General features: G+C 36.7%; 1 protein-coding gene across 1 annotated transcript in view; it reads right to left on the bottom strand.

The window, feature by feature from the left end:
* The window catches only part of CTNND2 (catenin delta 2), a 522,813-nt gene that overhangs the window by 57,173 nt on the left and 450,380 nt on the right, over positions 1-15,260 (bottom strand). Inside the window, exon 15 of the mRNA XM_030444848.1 lies at positions 7,289-7,439. Within this exon, the coding sequence (XP_030300708.1) occupies positions 7,289-7,439 (151 nt within the window). The remainder of the gene's footprint in view (positions 1-7,288; positions 7,440-15,260) is intronic.

Genomic DNA, 15,260 nt, shown 5'->3' with positions numbered 1-15,260 from the left:
ACTTGCATGTTCAAAACAGCTTTGCAGATTTAGGATAATTCCTCAAGGATATAAAAGCACTTTTAAAATTACTCTGGCAGATTTTGACATTTGCATTTCTACCTTTGTATGTTTCATGCAATATGCAATTGAATTATATGCACTTTTAAGATCAGAACTCTGAGTTTTCAAAGGAGAAATAGCACTTCTCAGCATGAACATACTGAGAAACAGAGATGAAAATTAATATTGAATTGTTTGAAATGTCAATTTTCTGAGTGAGAAAAGTGGATGCAGTTACAGTTTAATTGCTTTCTACCTTGTGCTGAAGAACAGATTCAAACAGAAATTGTTTATCTCAAACAAAATGTAAGATGCAGGCTGGGGCACTTTCTGATGTGTGAAATGTACATTAATGAAGTGAAAAGGCACTTCCACTTGCTGCTCTTTTGGTGCTGCTGCTTTCAGCAGTTACACTGACCCTGGGCTTTCCTGGGCTACATCCACAAGACTTTGCAACTCTTACAACTCGCACTCAGGAGTTTAATCTTAAGCAATACTAATGTCAATAAAGACTTATAAAATCTGTAATAAAGGCTTAAATATTTATAAATCTTAAAACATTATAGGGCATCATTTAAAATTACTGCTACCATTCAGAGAAGCTCTAATGGTGCAATATTGAACATGATTCTCTTGAGACTCTGGCATTTAAAATAGAAATACAGGCATTTTCCAGGTATTTATACACAGGTTATTCTACTAGGAAGAAGTTTTGACCTAGGGTTGGGTTGTGCTTACTACTGTGAAGCATCCTGATCTTATTTTATGGAGGTGAAATGCTGTGTAATTTTTTGACTTGCTATTCCAATGAGAAACTGATCTGTGAAAGTGGCATTCTTCATTATGAGCATATATAGTTATTTCTTTTTGTTCTGAGTGACAACGAAAATCATAGTGCTTTTTCACTAATTGGCCTTGCAAAAATCTCCTGAGCTAACTAAAAGGGAGCACGACAGTAATTATTCTGCATTATCAGAACATCTTCTAACAGGATACTACTTGCTTATCTTCAGTCACCCAAAAGATAGCCATCTAATTTCTAGTTCTTTCTCTGGTTTCTAGCATGTGATCCATTTCACTCTAAAATCCCAGACTTTGAGTGCCAGAAGTGGGATAACACCTGGAGGTGCCATTTTTCCTCTACTGTCCACAGGAAGCCCACTTGACTAGCTGAAACATCTTTTTGGTTTTTTAGATGGTTCACAGGAAAGAAAAATCCCTCCAAGTCCATACAGCTATACTTAGGCAATAGGGAAGTTGAGATGTAAAACACTTAATGTAGTTTTGCAAATGCTTGATCATGACTTTGATAATAAAAATGAGAAGTCAGTTTTACCAGCCCTGTTTTTAGCCCTAAATCCCTCCACTTCAGAATGTAGTTAATAAGAAATGACTTAAGAAAGAAACCTTTCCTAACCTCTGTAACTACCAGGTCTGCTCGTCAGAAATATATTTGAGATAAACTGGAGGAAAAGGGAGTGCACAAATGGCTGGAAGCACATGAAAAGTCAAAATCTCCTTGATACAAGGCTTTCACACTGTAATGGAAAAAATATTTAACATTTAAACTTTATCAGCTTGAATTCTCATTTACCATATATACAGCACTAGAAATCAGGCAGTCTGGACTCTTATATAGGTGTTATAAAATAAGAAAGCTTAATTATGTAGTTATCACCTTAACTAACATCTTCCTCTGCACTGATGGAGTGGACTAGGAAGCACTAGCTACTTAAGCATGACCACATATTCTATTTCCTAAATGAACTTCTTGATGATAGCTGCTTCTGATTCAGGTATCTGTTTACTGTAATATAAGTTTGGTACAGCTCAACTACTAAACACAACAAATGAAGTGCAATAAAACTCGACACAAATAAAATTACAGCATATACTCTTCTGAATAAATGCCTCCAATTCTTGATGAATGCTTTCTGGCATCTTGTGTACTGCCAATTTATGTCAATTTAACATTTCAGTGACTAATATACTTTATAAGTCAATTAAAAATTCAATTAAAAAAAAATCAGCATCTCTCAGATCCTTGCAGGTTTAGGTGTGAGAAATTCAGAAGTGCTCACATTCAAAAAGGAGAGAAAACAGTAGACACTTGAAGTGGGATGCAAGCTGCATATTTGATTAAATCATCCCAAAATACCCTCAAATTCTCTATGAACATACATTATTAGGACTTAAAATTTTTTATAGCTGCTTTGCTTAACAATAAGGCTGAACACTGTTTCAACTTGGATTTATTACTACTATGGAAACGAAGCTGTGGTCTTAAAATGTGACTGTGTTCTAAGGCAGGAGTACCCTGTGTAGTTACTTATGATCCAGAAGAGTCAATACTGGTTTCTGATGTGACTTCAGCCTAGCAGCTAAAAGCAAATCTTTTAAATGTAAATCAATATCACACTTTGAAATAACATACTTGACCATTTTTTAAGTGCAAGGCTGGGCAAGACAACCTCCTGAAGTTACTCCAAACCTGAATTATCCTGTGAGTAACAATTAGAGTTGTGAACTCCTATTATATATTTGAATCAAACTTTTTTCCAGTTCAGCAATGAAAATTTAAAACAAGCAGCAGCTATTTCAGGCACCCAAACAGATCCAGATTGCTCATGAGATGGCAAGGCACACACACTCAGTGGCAATTCACACATTCCCGAGTATTTTTTCATCACTCAAAAATGGTGACACGATAAGACTAAGATCTATTTTGTTACAAATTAGATAAAACTCATTTTCTGGCAGTTTCAGTCAATTATAAGGAGTCTAATAGAGGTAGCTTTGATTAATGAACTTATAGACAATTACCAAGATTAAGTAGGTTCCAACACACATTAAGTAACAATGTAACTGATAGGCTAGCCTTAAATTATGTGTGTATCTTATAACAGCGTTATCAACAGATTAATACTGAACTGAGAATAATTCAGTACTGACACCTTGTAGTCCACAACTCTGGAACTATTAAAAAAATTATTCCTGCTACAGGCCTTTTTTCAGGGCTTAAAAAACCTTGTGAAGCTGGCATAAATTGCACCACTAACTTCACTTATCTGAATCATGCTTTTACAGCAATAGCTACAAAAAGGATGTCTTCAGTACTGTAACACTTTAAATTATCCCATCAAACTCCCTAGAATTTAGAGCCCAGAATAGACACAGGGCTCTCTACACATTTTAAGGGAAGACATCCATAAGGACATAATCTTTACATGGGACAAGAAGTCAACAAAAAAATAAGTGAAATTGACTTCCATTTTTAAGGGTGAGTGTCCAAATACTTCCAGTTTCTAAAGCATGTTTTATTTAACCACAGAAATATAGGACAAGAGTCCAAGAGGAGAACGGTGCTTTTGAATTACTGATAAAATACTCTTCTCAATCCACCTTGACTCAGAATAACATTAGAAACCACTGTCAGAATAAGAGAAAACTGATACAAAGATCTGAAGCACAAAACTGCGAACTGAAATTTTATAAATTTCACCTCCAGCTCTGCATTCATTCCAAAGCCCATACCCTGTAGACTTATCACCAAACACAATAATAATACAAGTTTCAAACTGCACTCCAAGAGAGCAAATCCTATGTTGTATATATTCTGCTGTACATGAATAGTGACAAATTTCTCGTTTGGGGCAGCTCGAAAAATCAGCTTGACTCTTCTGAAAGACCACTTACTGCACTATAAAATGCCACAATGATTTTCATTTAAAAGTGAAGACAAATGTCATGCATATACAAGAAGAATCCAAATGCAAATTTTAGGGATAAGAGTTACTAACAGGGACAATCTGTACCTGCTTGTGTAGGTAGAATAGCAAATCACATAGTTTTCAATTAACTCTCCATTTCATACTCTTTTTTGTTAAAGAACTCACGGATGCCAGAAAAGAGGAAAAGTACTAGCTGTGTTTCAGATAAAAGATGAAGCTGGCTCATTCCCCAGGACTGAATGGGGAATCTCTGTTCAGGAAGCCTTCTCACATTTTGAGTGAGAAGAAGGAATAGCAAGAAGGAAGGATGCTGCAATTGTGCTGGCTGGAAGCCTCGAGGGAGGGAAAGAGAGGTCATCTAAAGTAGAAAACAGGTTTGCCATGCAGGCTCAGATGATCCACAGAATGTCTCCTAGAAGCCCAGAAGACTGTGTGGAAGGTGTTTGAATCAGAAAACTACTGAAAGTTGATGGAGTAGAAGGAAACAATTAATCCTGCAGAAATGTTTTTTAGAGGAGATGGATTTACTTTTAAGCCTTTCTGTTCTGCTCAGATGATCCAAGTTTCCTCTATTTAAAGAAAAAAAATCCTTATCCTATGTCAGCAATTTTTTAGACGTCATTCCAACAAAGCGTGGAGGGTCCTTTTAAGGACAAGGAGCTTGCTTGAAATCAAACCCAGGAAAAAGATCTCACTATAAATAAATAAAATCCTGTTACTGAGATGGCTCAGATAATTGTAAGAGAAGCCTGGCAGCAATCCTTAACGATATAACAACATACTTGATATGTTTGTGTAAAAACCAAAACAAATTGGTAAATTTAATGAAGTCCAGAAAGAAACCGATGGCCGTTTTAAAAAAGGGTCTTTTTACTTTGTTTTGTAGTTTCGTACAGGTGAGTCTGCATTGTAGAAAGCTTTCTGATATATTTTCCAGATGCCTCAACATTGATTTATGAGCTGCTTGGTGAGAGCAGAAAGACATATTTTATTCTCTGGCACATTTCAGTAAACATTTGTCAGCTGTTAAAGGAACTACAGCACCACTGAAAAGCAAACTTTACAGATGCACTAACAAACCTCAACCAGTTCAATTCTATCTGTGTAATTTCACTATATATAACATTTGAAAATTCACCTTTAAAAAAGGTTATCTTAAGGGAAAATTCCAGTTTGTGTGGTAGAGTTTGTAACCACAAAACTAAGATGCACAAACAAAATCTGCAAAGAGGAAAGATAAAGAAGATGTTTATTTTGCTTAGGCAGAAAGATGTCTGAGCGACTACACTGAGGGAGCCCCACTTCTGAGTCCTCCTTTCTATAACAACAGCTAAGGCATCGAAGCGTATACAGAACTTTAATATTAACAGAAATGGACCACCTACAAAGTGAGTTGAAAATCCTTGACCACTCTATGTATTCAGCATTTCTGAGAATCAGCTCTATGATATGCCCTGTTTATTAAAGAATTTTCAGGAACAAGAGAAATAATGACCACTATTACTGTTCATTTGAAGTTCAATGATGAAAGCTAAAGAAATAAACATATAAAGATCACAGCTGAAATGGTTCAGGGATTATAGTCCTAACTTTCCTGTCATATTGGCATGTTTGGGCTTTTTCTGAAGTGCAGCAAATTTGTATTGCATTTATGTAGTACAATTCCTCAGAAACGCTCTGTGAATAACTTAGATTTGTGCAGCCATTAAAAGTTGGCTACATAAATAAATTTATTAGGTACTTGTTTTCAACAGACCTTTCCCACCTTTTAAAAATACATCTTTGTTTATAACAAATGTTTGTCAGTAAAGAAATAAAATATTAGTATGTTGAGGGTGCACAAGTTTATTAACAATAAATTGCCCAGTATTTTGAATAGCATTTCATATTAAGACAGCTCAGTTTCACGTGTGTAGCCTTACTTTCCTAAATGAAATTTGCAGCTTTGGGAAGGAAATAAAACTTGGAGTTAAAAAACAATAATCAGAGCACAGAAATGGCAAACATGTAAAGTCTAATTCATGCCATTACAAAGCATATTTATACTCTGTAAATTCAACTGTAAAGACTTTTTTTTAATGTCAATAAGTAGCAATAAGATAACATAGAAGACAATTCAGTATAAATGTGGTTTGTGAACCCTGTAAAGGAAGTCCTACAAATAAAAGAATAAGATGTTAGATAATAGAGACCATCACATGCTGTAGACTGAATGTGGAGGTGGGATCATGAGAAGAAAAAAATTATTAATACAGATTGGATGGCCTGATATATTTGCTTCAGCAGTAATTTCTACTTGAAAATTCCTAGAAAACAACAAAAAACTACTAAGAACACATATGCAGCATCCTGCTTCCTGAAAGCTGAACACAACACATGGTACAAATCTACTTTCATTCCAATTTTATCAGCTATAACACGAGCAAAAGCTTAACAAGCAGGCTGGTCTTGCAGGTAAAGCATAGGTTGAGAGTTCAAACCCTGGGCAATCACAGAGGTTTATACTCCTCACCAATCTCTATTTGCTTTAGAACATTTTTCAGTGAAGTGTCTCTAGTTTGCACAACACAGAGGAGAAATGTTTGCCGTGTTTTATCAGCTCACAGAGCACTGCTGTAATGAAACACTACTGAGATAGCACTGGATACAAATAATAGAACATTATGATAAAAGTATCTATTTGGGTTGTAATCAAAAGCAGAGGGGAAGTTTGCTGCAATGATAACAAACAAAAAAGTTAGCAAATATGAACAAAAAATGCTCTCAGGGTGCAGAGGAACTGGAAATAATTTTGTCATGACTGCTGAAATAGTTAAAAGTCAAAGAAGTGATTATTTTCAAAGACAGGACATGAAAATAAAAGTTCAAAGACCCATAGTATTTGGGTGGATTTCAGCTGAAAAAAAATCCACCAAAAACCTAAACAAAATAGTAATAAAAAAAACCAAACCCCAAGATATTTCCTTACCATACCACCAGAATTCAGGGGCAACAATGATTAAAAAAATTATTAAATTATTCTTTCTTAACTGCATATGTGTTTGTGAATCAAGCAGTTCCTCGTTCTCTCAGTCGAGATCCTAATCTGCCTTGTAAATTCCTGAAACCATCTTAAAATCTTTATGATTTGTCACTTCATGATCCCAAAATTGCTTGCAATAGATAGTCTGAGGATCAGGAGTGCTTAGATCCTCGGTCTGGAGCATGCAAGTACAACTGCCAGCCTAGAAACAAAGTGCTAAAGCCCAAGAAAACCATCCATTTCCTTCTGGATATGACAGTATGACAGCTCATGAAACATTGCAGGATACTTAATTAATTTAACAATTCCTTGCAATACAGCACTAAGCTGTCACATAAAATCTGAATATGACACATTAGAGAAAGAATTAAATAAAAAAACTGTTCTGGAAGTGTGAGACTAATTGTTTTCATCACGCTCATTCCGCAGCAACCTGGAAAAACAAACACCCAAAGCACAGGATAAATAAACAGACTGCTGGGAAAGAACATACCTATTAACTCCTTATTTCTGACATCTAAGGCCATGTTTCGTAAAGCTGTAGCGACTGCGCACACCACCCGGTCATTGTCTATTCGAAGCAGTTCCACCAGGATGGGCAATCCCTTCTCTTTGCGGACAGCAGCACGGATATACACTGACCACTGCAAAGACATGTGAAGAAGAAGATGAGAAATCCACTACAAAAAGCAAGGCATCTGAGGTTTTAGGAGCTACAGAGTAAGGGGGAACAAAAGCACGCGGATACGAACTCAAAAGAGGGAAGTAATTCCATTTGTGATGCTAGGCAACCACTCGATTTGGAAATTTGCACTAATTTTTTATGGTGCCAGAGAAATTAAATGATGAATTGACTTTCCTCCTAGCACACCTGGTTACACTTTTTTAACCCGTGATGGCAGACCACTTGCTTTGCATCAGCATTTCCTATGTTCACTGCTAAACCAAAAGTATATTACAAGATCCATACTACAGAATGTGTTCACAAGGATGAAGTATTTCTTTGTTCTCACCATACGATCTATGTAGTCTAAAAACATATAAATGTTGTTAAAATTGCTCTTGTGCTTGGCGACCTGTTCCGGAGGAAAAATGAGGTCAGCTGTATGTCTGGTTTTGGCACCTGTGGAAGATGACTGTACATCAGCAAATTAGATGATGGAATCATAAAGTGTTAGGGGCTGGAAGGGACCTCTAGAGATCATCTAGAACAGTAGATGTAGAGGCTGGCAAGGGCTGCAATGTTGCTGTATCTGGAGTGCAAATTCATTTCAGGTGATGTCATTCAGGAGAAATAGGGAAAAATGAAAAAAAAATCCAGCATTTGAAGAATATTATTCTACTATTCTACTATTTTTCCTCAGTAGTAGCCATGCAGTAGACATGTAGACATGTCTACATGTAGACATGTAGACAAAAGTTTTCAGTAGACAAAAGTTATGGTGATTATACACTTTCAAGTCAGATAAATGGGATATCGGGCTCTCAGTATCACTGAACTCAGTAATGTAATATGTCTAAACCATAAATGTGCCATCGTTTTCTCCAGCAAAGCAACCAGGTATTAGTTCAGTGAAGGGGTAGCAGAATTCTTAATTGATTTTAATGTATACTCTTAATTCTAGTCTCTACCCCAAAACCTGTGTACAGCATAACCATCGATAAAACGCTGAAACATACATGAAGGATGAGTGAGTTTAACTGAAAGCATCTGCTGAAAAATAATATCTCTCCTGTACCTTGATTTTAATGGGATATTAAATATAAAGGTTGCTATTAAAACACCAGCCTAATCTGCCTCAGCTTCCTGTTTTAATAAACATGTATTTACCTGCCAGTTAAGCACACTTTCTCTCATCTGCAGCAGGGAGTACCCAAAGCAATAGATCTTTCCACTCAAAACCTCCCACTGCTGGATTTTCCACACCTTTTCCAAGGGAGGCCTCCACTCTGTCTGCTGTGATTACAAGGTTTCTGCCAGAGTGAGAGCTCAGGGTAGCAGCCAGGGTATTTTGAGAAAGTGGTAAGTCTGGTCAAGGTGAGAGTTCAAGCTAGCAGAAAGGATACTCAAAGATGCTGCTGTTCATCACAGATGTATACAACAGATCTAGTGCCATCAATACAGATTACACTGGGAATCATTGGGGGTGTTGGGCTTTTTATTGTTTTGTTTGTTTGTTTGTTTTTAACTATTTGTATTAAATATCAAAACTAATAAAAAGTTATTTTGTAGATTATTCACTGTTTAATAAAATCCTCCATATTAAAACCTCTGTAAACTGTTTCCCTTTGAATTTTTTTAGTAAGCTACCAAGGGAAAACACAAGTACTTGTTTTATGAAACCCAGGTTTAGAACAGACTTCTTGGATTGTAGTATTTCATCATCCATTCCAGAACAAAAGCCTAAAAGAAACAAATTAAGAAATGGATTTTTGTAGCTCTAGGGAGAACAGAAGACATTGTAGGAGAAACACTGTAATAACTCAGTTTAAAAAAAAAAAAAGAGAGAGAGAGAAAATATAAACCTCTTTACCAAATAAATAACACGCAGGCCTTCAGCATTTGTAATGAACTCATTAATCTGATCACAATAGTAAAAAATACTCCTCCAAAGTTTTCATAGGGGAAAAAATCCAGATATAATGTTTTACAGATGTACATATGCACACACATACATAAAACAATAGGAAAAAGAAACAAAAGGATGCCCAAAACCTCTCCTCTCCCCCGAGCATTCTCCCCACTTCCCTCTCCGTCCCCAGCTCTCTCCTTCCAGAGAATGCCAGCAGCTCCAGGAAAAGCTCACAGAGTCCTCAAAGTGGGATTTGCTATAATTTCATCTGTGTTTCCAGGTCATGCACCTTAGGCAGAAAGAGAGAAATAACTATTGTTTCACCAGACTCCATTTCCATGAGGGAAGTGGGGAGAGCTGTCTCTCTCTCTTTCCTTAAGTTGCCAATTAGGACAGATCTTTGCAAGCAATTATGCTGCACTGTGTGGATTTCAGGAACACTCAAACTGAGATGCCTCAAAATGGCTATTTTAGTTTCACAGAGAACGGAAAAATTGTTACACTCTTCCATATACTGATGATCTGTTTGTGTGCCTAAAGCCATCCTGAAATGCACCTGCATTTCCACAATGTAGGTCAATTGGTAACATGAGCTAAGTGAAGTATAAAAGAAAAGAGATGAAAAGTCATAAAAAAGAGACATAGGTTTGTTGCCCATGAGCAGTTAAATAAGGCACCCTGTTAATATACTTGATCATCCTGTTAGTCCACAAATCAGTGGCAGTGGCAGCGATCAAATAACTGTTCAGTTTGTAATGAGAAAAGGCCTCCTCTGGGAACAACAAACACTTTAGAGGGAACAAGGAGCCAAAAATTAAATAAAATAATTACTGTTGCATCAGACTGCAGCTAAATTATCAGAGACAAGCACAGAAGCCACAATCTGTGCATGACTACATTTTACAGGTAATTGAATTCTGGGGGCATAACTACTATAGATCATTTTGAAGGTATCTAGTATATCTCTGTGTCCACTTTCATTAGTCCCTTTTTATTCTTGTCATAGAAATTAAGTAGGAAAAAAATACAGTAAACTGGAAAATAATTTTTTAGTTTGTCCCAGTTATTATTATAAAGAACCCTTCCCAGACCTAAATGCATCTAGGGAGTAAGATTACATTATGCTGAAACTCAACAAAAATTAATTGCTCTAGATAAAACCTATGTTGTTTTGCTTTGCTTTTTTCAGAAAAAAAATCAAAAGCATTTAGGCAATTAACTCCTTTTACTATTTAGTACAGTTTTATTTATTCTCCTATGAAGCAGTATCACAGGAGACCAAACTAAAAAATGAAGACATTTCCAGCAGAAAATGAAAAAGTAAATATTTCCAAAATAATCCCAAAAAAAGAACGCATGGAGTATCAGAAATTGTATAGATATATACTTGACATTTTTTAACTGATTAATTTGCCTGCACTGCTGTCAGTGCTCTCGGAGTACCTCCAGAATTTTACCATCACATACTTCACTTTTGACTGGAATTTGCATTATTATTGGTACAGTCCAACACTGTGACTCAGAGACTGTTGAGATATTCAATATGAAAGAGAATTGCTGAGACATAAATTACACAAATCAGGGCAGCAAGCATGACAAAGCAAACTAAATAACCAACAGAACCAGGCATATTAAAAAGATTCAGAATTTCATAGGAGAGTCTTAGAAACGGGCTGTCTGCTAACAGGTGCTGGAACAAAAGACCATGGAAGAGACGTGCATGTTGAATAGAGATCAGTGAGTAAGGAAAGATCAATATTTAGCTTTGTCTGATAATATTCATTGTAATACATGCATCAGGAAAAATAGAATATTTTTATGTTTCGACATTCAACTTAGAAAACTACAGATTTACTTAGATAATTCTACTGAGATCCCTGAGAAGTCATACCACCTGAGAGAGCAAGTCTCTAAAGTCTTGGTTATCTTTTTGCAATTTCTGAAGAGAGCAAGCAACTCCAAGGGACTTCCTGCTTCTTGACTGCAATGTTTTGTTCACAGAAATTATTCCATCTGCTAGAACTAGCAGGACATTCTCTACGTCTTTTTTGCAGGGACAAGAGAAAAGTATTAATTGGTTACTGTCCTCTTGCTCTGTGATCTTAGTCAAGCTTAAAGAGACAGGAAAATTCCATGGATAATGTTATATGGTTAAATAAATCCAGGAAAACTAACATGGTATTAACAGAAGATAGCTTAAATGTTTCAGGAAGGTAGAGTTCAGAAAGAATTGTCCTCACACGTCCTCACTCTTGGTTGTGCAGTATATGTACTGTTTATTGAAAACTGTCTGAGAGCCATTACAATGACTTTTCCCAACACTGAATCTAGTATTATTAAAAAGGAAAGGCTTTGAGAAAAATGTGATGCAACTTGTGGGAAACAAACTGATGAAGTTTAGCAAGTGATTTCTTTGAGAACGAATTTACCATGAGCTACTGTGCTCCCACCCCCCAAACTGATGTCCGCGCTGATCTCATGTTGCCTGTGAGACAGCTTGTGTCTCACATGTGTTTGCAGCAGCAGGTCTTGCTTCTTGAATTTTGTCCTGTTCCTTAAATTTTGTCCTCCTTCCTACAGAACCAATACATCTCCTTGCATTTACTGATGCTGACTCATCTACAGGGCTAAGATTTCTGACAGAATAAAGTACTGGGTATTTAAAAAGTTTGCCTTTGTTGATTAAATGATGTGTTATAAGTGGTCTTCTCCATTCTGTCACATAAGGATTCATAATCTCAATATTTTGGAAAAAAAATTTAATGTAAGCTTTTCACTGTAATCCAAAAAACCTCTCTCCCAGAGCAGCCTGATAAAACTCCAAAGGGTTAGTACGCAAATAACTAGAGTCATCAGAAAAGGCTGCCAAGGAACACACAGTATGTCCTTGCCTGATAAGAGGAAGATTGATAACTTAGATGTCTGCTGCTTTAGACAATAATTACTCATTATCTGCAAGTGTCTGGATGGTAAGGAGCTTGAAAATCTTCTCATACTGCTCTTTGAAGTAGCTGCACTGACCTTGTGACAGAATTAGTCTCTTCTATGTTTTCAGATTCCTTATCTAATAATTTACTTAATGAAGCTCTTGCTCCTTTAAGAGTCAGATTTCTCTAGGAAGAAATTAAGAAAATAAATGTAGCTGCTTGCCTAAGGAATAAAGACTGAGACTGCATCCAGCTATCTCAAGAGATCAGGCCAATGACCCATAAACCCCATTCACATGGGCATTGTACTTCCTGGGGATCAAGGGCAGAGACATTCAGTCTCTGGGACTTATCATTCCCTGCTGAGTATGATCAAACATGGGAGCAAAGGAAAGGAAGTAAAGAGAATTAGCCATGGACTGCTATGGGCTCATGTGAATGCAAGACTTAAACACAGCAGTACCTGTTCCTGATGCTAAGGAGTCCAAGGAGCAAACAGACACTCAGGAAAATGAAGCTGGCCATCCTGTCATTAAAAGAGATGAGTAAAGTAAAGCCTGAAGAGTAACTGGGATGGAAGACTGGGCACACAGAAAGGACTAACAAAGGCCCAGAGCCAGTGTGCTACTGGTTCTGACATAAGCCCCTGTGCTGCCAACAGAAATATAGTATATCTTGCTTCCCGGCTTTAAAAGATGTGTTACCTATATAAGTTATGATAGTACTTAAAAAAAACAAGCAAAGGATCATGCAAATGAAGAAGTTATTTTAAAGGGTTTGACAAAACTAAGGAAATCCAACTTGTGGTGATAACATTGTGTTTTTACTGCATGTAATGAAAAAGATAATATTGTAGTACCAGAAGCAATGGGAACGAACTGGAATACAGAAGGTTTGCAGAACATCACAAAATACTTTTCCACTGTGAGCATGACTGAGCAGTGCCACAAGCTGTCCAGAAAGTCTATGGAGTCTCCATCCTTGGGGGTGCTAAAAAAACTGTTGAGATATGGTGCTGGGCAACTGGCTCTGGGTGATCCTTGCTTGAGCAAAGGGTTGGACTGGGTGACCTCCAGAGGTCCCTTCAAACCTCAGCCCTTCTGTGATTCCGTGAGTTAAAAGCAACCAGTATTGCAGGAATGTCTCTGGAACATAAAACTGATACCAGACTACATTTAGCTGTCAGATAAATACAGACAGATAACAATGAACAATATCACAGAATCTACTTGCTTCCTGGGAGGGAAATTTTGTTCAGAAGGGACATAGCCTTGGATTCTTGACATCATTAACTCAAGAACATTTTGCATTTAACTTTCTGTGTGCTCAGGAGACTTAATGTATAATAGTCTATTTACCAAGGTGAAAAACAGAAAGAAATTGCCACTTTTATTCCCACCATGTAAGTAAAAATACTGATGCCAAGCTACATATAAAAAAGATCTGCTGAGATTTCTTTTTATAGGAAATATATGTCTTGTAATTTTATATCTCATAATTTTTTTAATCCAAGGTATAAAAATAAATAATGGTATGAGGTCAAACAAAGGACTTCAGGTTATAAGTGTTATCATGAGAGAAATTTCTTAATAAGAAGGCAAGTGTCTTTAGAATACAGCTGAGTTGTTCATCAAACTTCCTGGGTTTATTTGTACATTTTTTACAAACTTGGCAAAACCCAAATTAAATGGTGAAGAAACTCTCAGTAGTAGATATCTAATAGGAAGTCTCCACTGCTTCCAAAGACATATCTAAAGCCTTATTCCCTCAGCAAAAACTTTGGCTAAATTTCATGAGGGATGTAATAGTCTAGATTTTTATTTCACAGAACTAGGCAGCTACAAAATAGAAGTTCATATTAAGTATAATTAAAAAAAGTCTACTTTTGGAAAAAAAATATATCTCAGAATGGGAATGGAAGGACGCAAACCCAAAACCAATGGTTATCCTTTTTATGCATTACTCCTTCTGCCTGAAGGAAGCTGAGGATACTGTGAAATTACTCTGGATATATAAAAAGGGAGAACATATATTGGGAAGTGATGTCTCCCCTCAAAGAGAGACCCACCCAGACCCAAGCAGCAACTGAATTGTGCAGAAGGGAGCAGGCACATGGATGTACAGTGTTGAAAACCTGACCCTTAGGCTGTTGGGTTGCCTGCTGGTGGCCATCATCCCCATGGGAAGGGAGACACAGAGTGACCAACTATTATTATCACAGACCACTGCACAAAGCAGTAGGCATCTCTTACACATATCCTGTCACTGATGAGGACAACTTAAATTTGTCAAATTGCCCCCCAAAGCATACATATTTGGACATCTCCACATATATTCATTCCAGAAGGTCCTTTCATAGATGCACCATATAAGTGTATCAACAAAAAAGAGGAGATCTGTAGGAATATATGTATATTTTTCCATGAAAGTAATGGAGTTGATTCCTTCTGATTCCAATACCAGTGTCCTCCCTATGTAAAAACATCTTGGTGCAGAAGAGCAAGATGAGCAAACCTCCATTATCACATTAAACAGCCTCTATCAGAATCAGTTCTGCTTTGTGCATAAGGTGGGGATCTCCTCTTCAGAACCAGTATATATCGAAGTCAAGATGAGCAGACATTGTCTATCCCTGGGTAAATGTTCACTTTGAAAATATCCTTCCCAACACCTCAGATCAGTATCCTGTTTTATTGGTAAAATTTCATTTGGGCCTCTTAATGTATTTGTCACCAACATGCACCTTTTTTGATTACAGTTTTTCTTGGTTCCAATAAAAATTGCACAGATCAAATATCGTATTAGTAATGCGAAAAAAAACCCCACAACAATAACCAAGCAAACACCAAAAAACCAAATTTACCTTACAGATGGATAAGATATGGCAAGGCATTGGTCCAAAGTGTTTCATCTTCATGTAGAAAAACTATATGCAAATACATGCATGTCACACTTTTTTTCTTTT

The sequence above is a fragment of the Calypte anna genome, chromosome 2 (genome assembly GCF_003957555.1).
Source record: "Calypte anna isolate BGI_N300 chromosome 2, bCalAnn1_v1.p, whole genome shotgun sequence".
Taxonomy (NCBI): Eukaryota; Metazoa; Chordata; class Aves; order Apodiformes; family Trochilidae; genus Calypte; species Calypte anna.
Note: the sequence above shows the minus strand (reverse complement) of the source record. Positions and strands in the feature narration are given on the sequence as shown.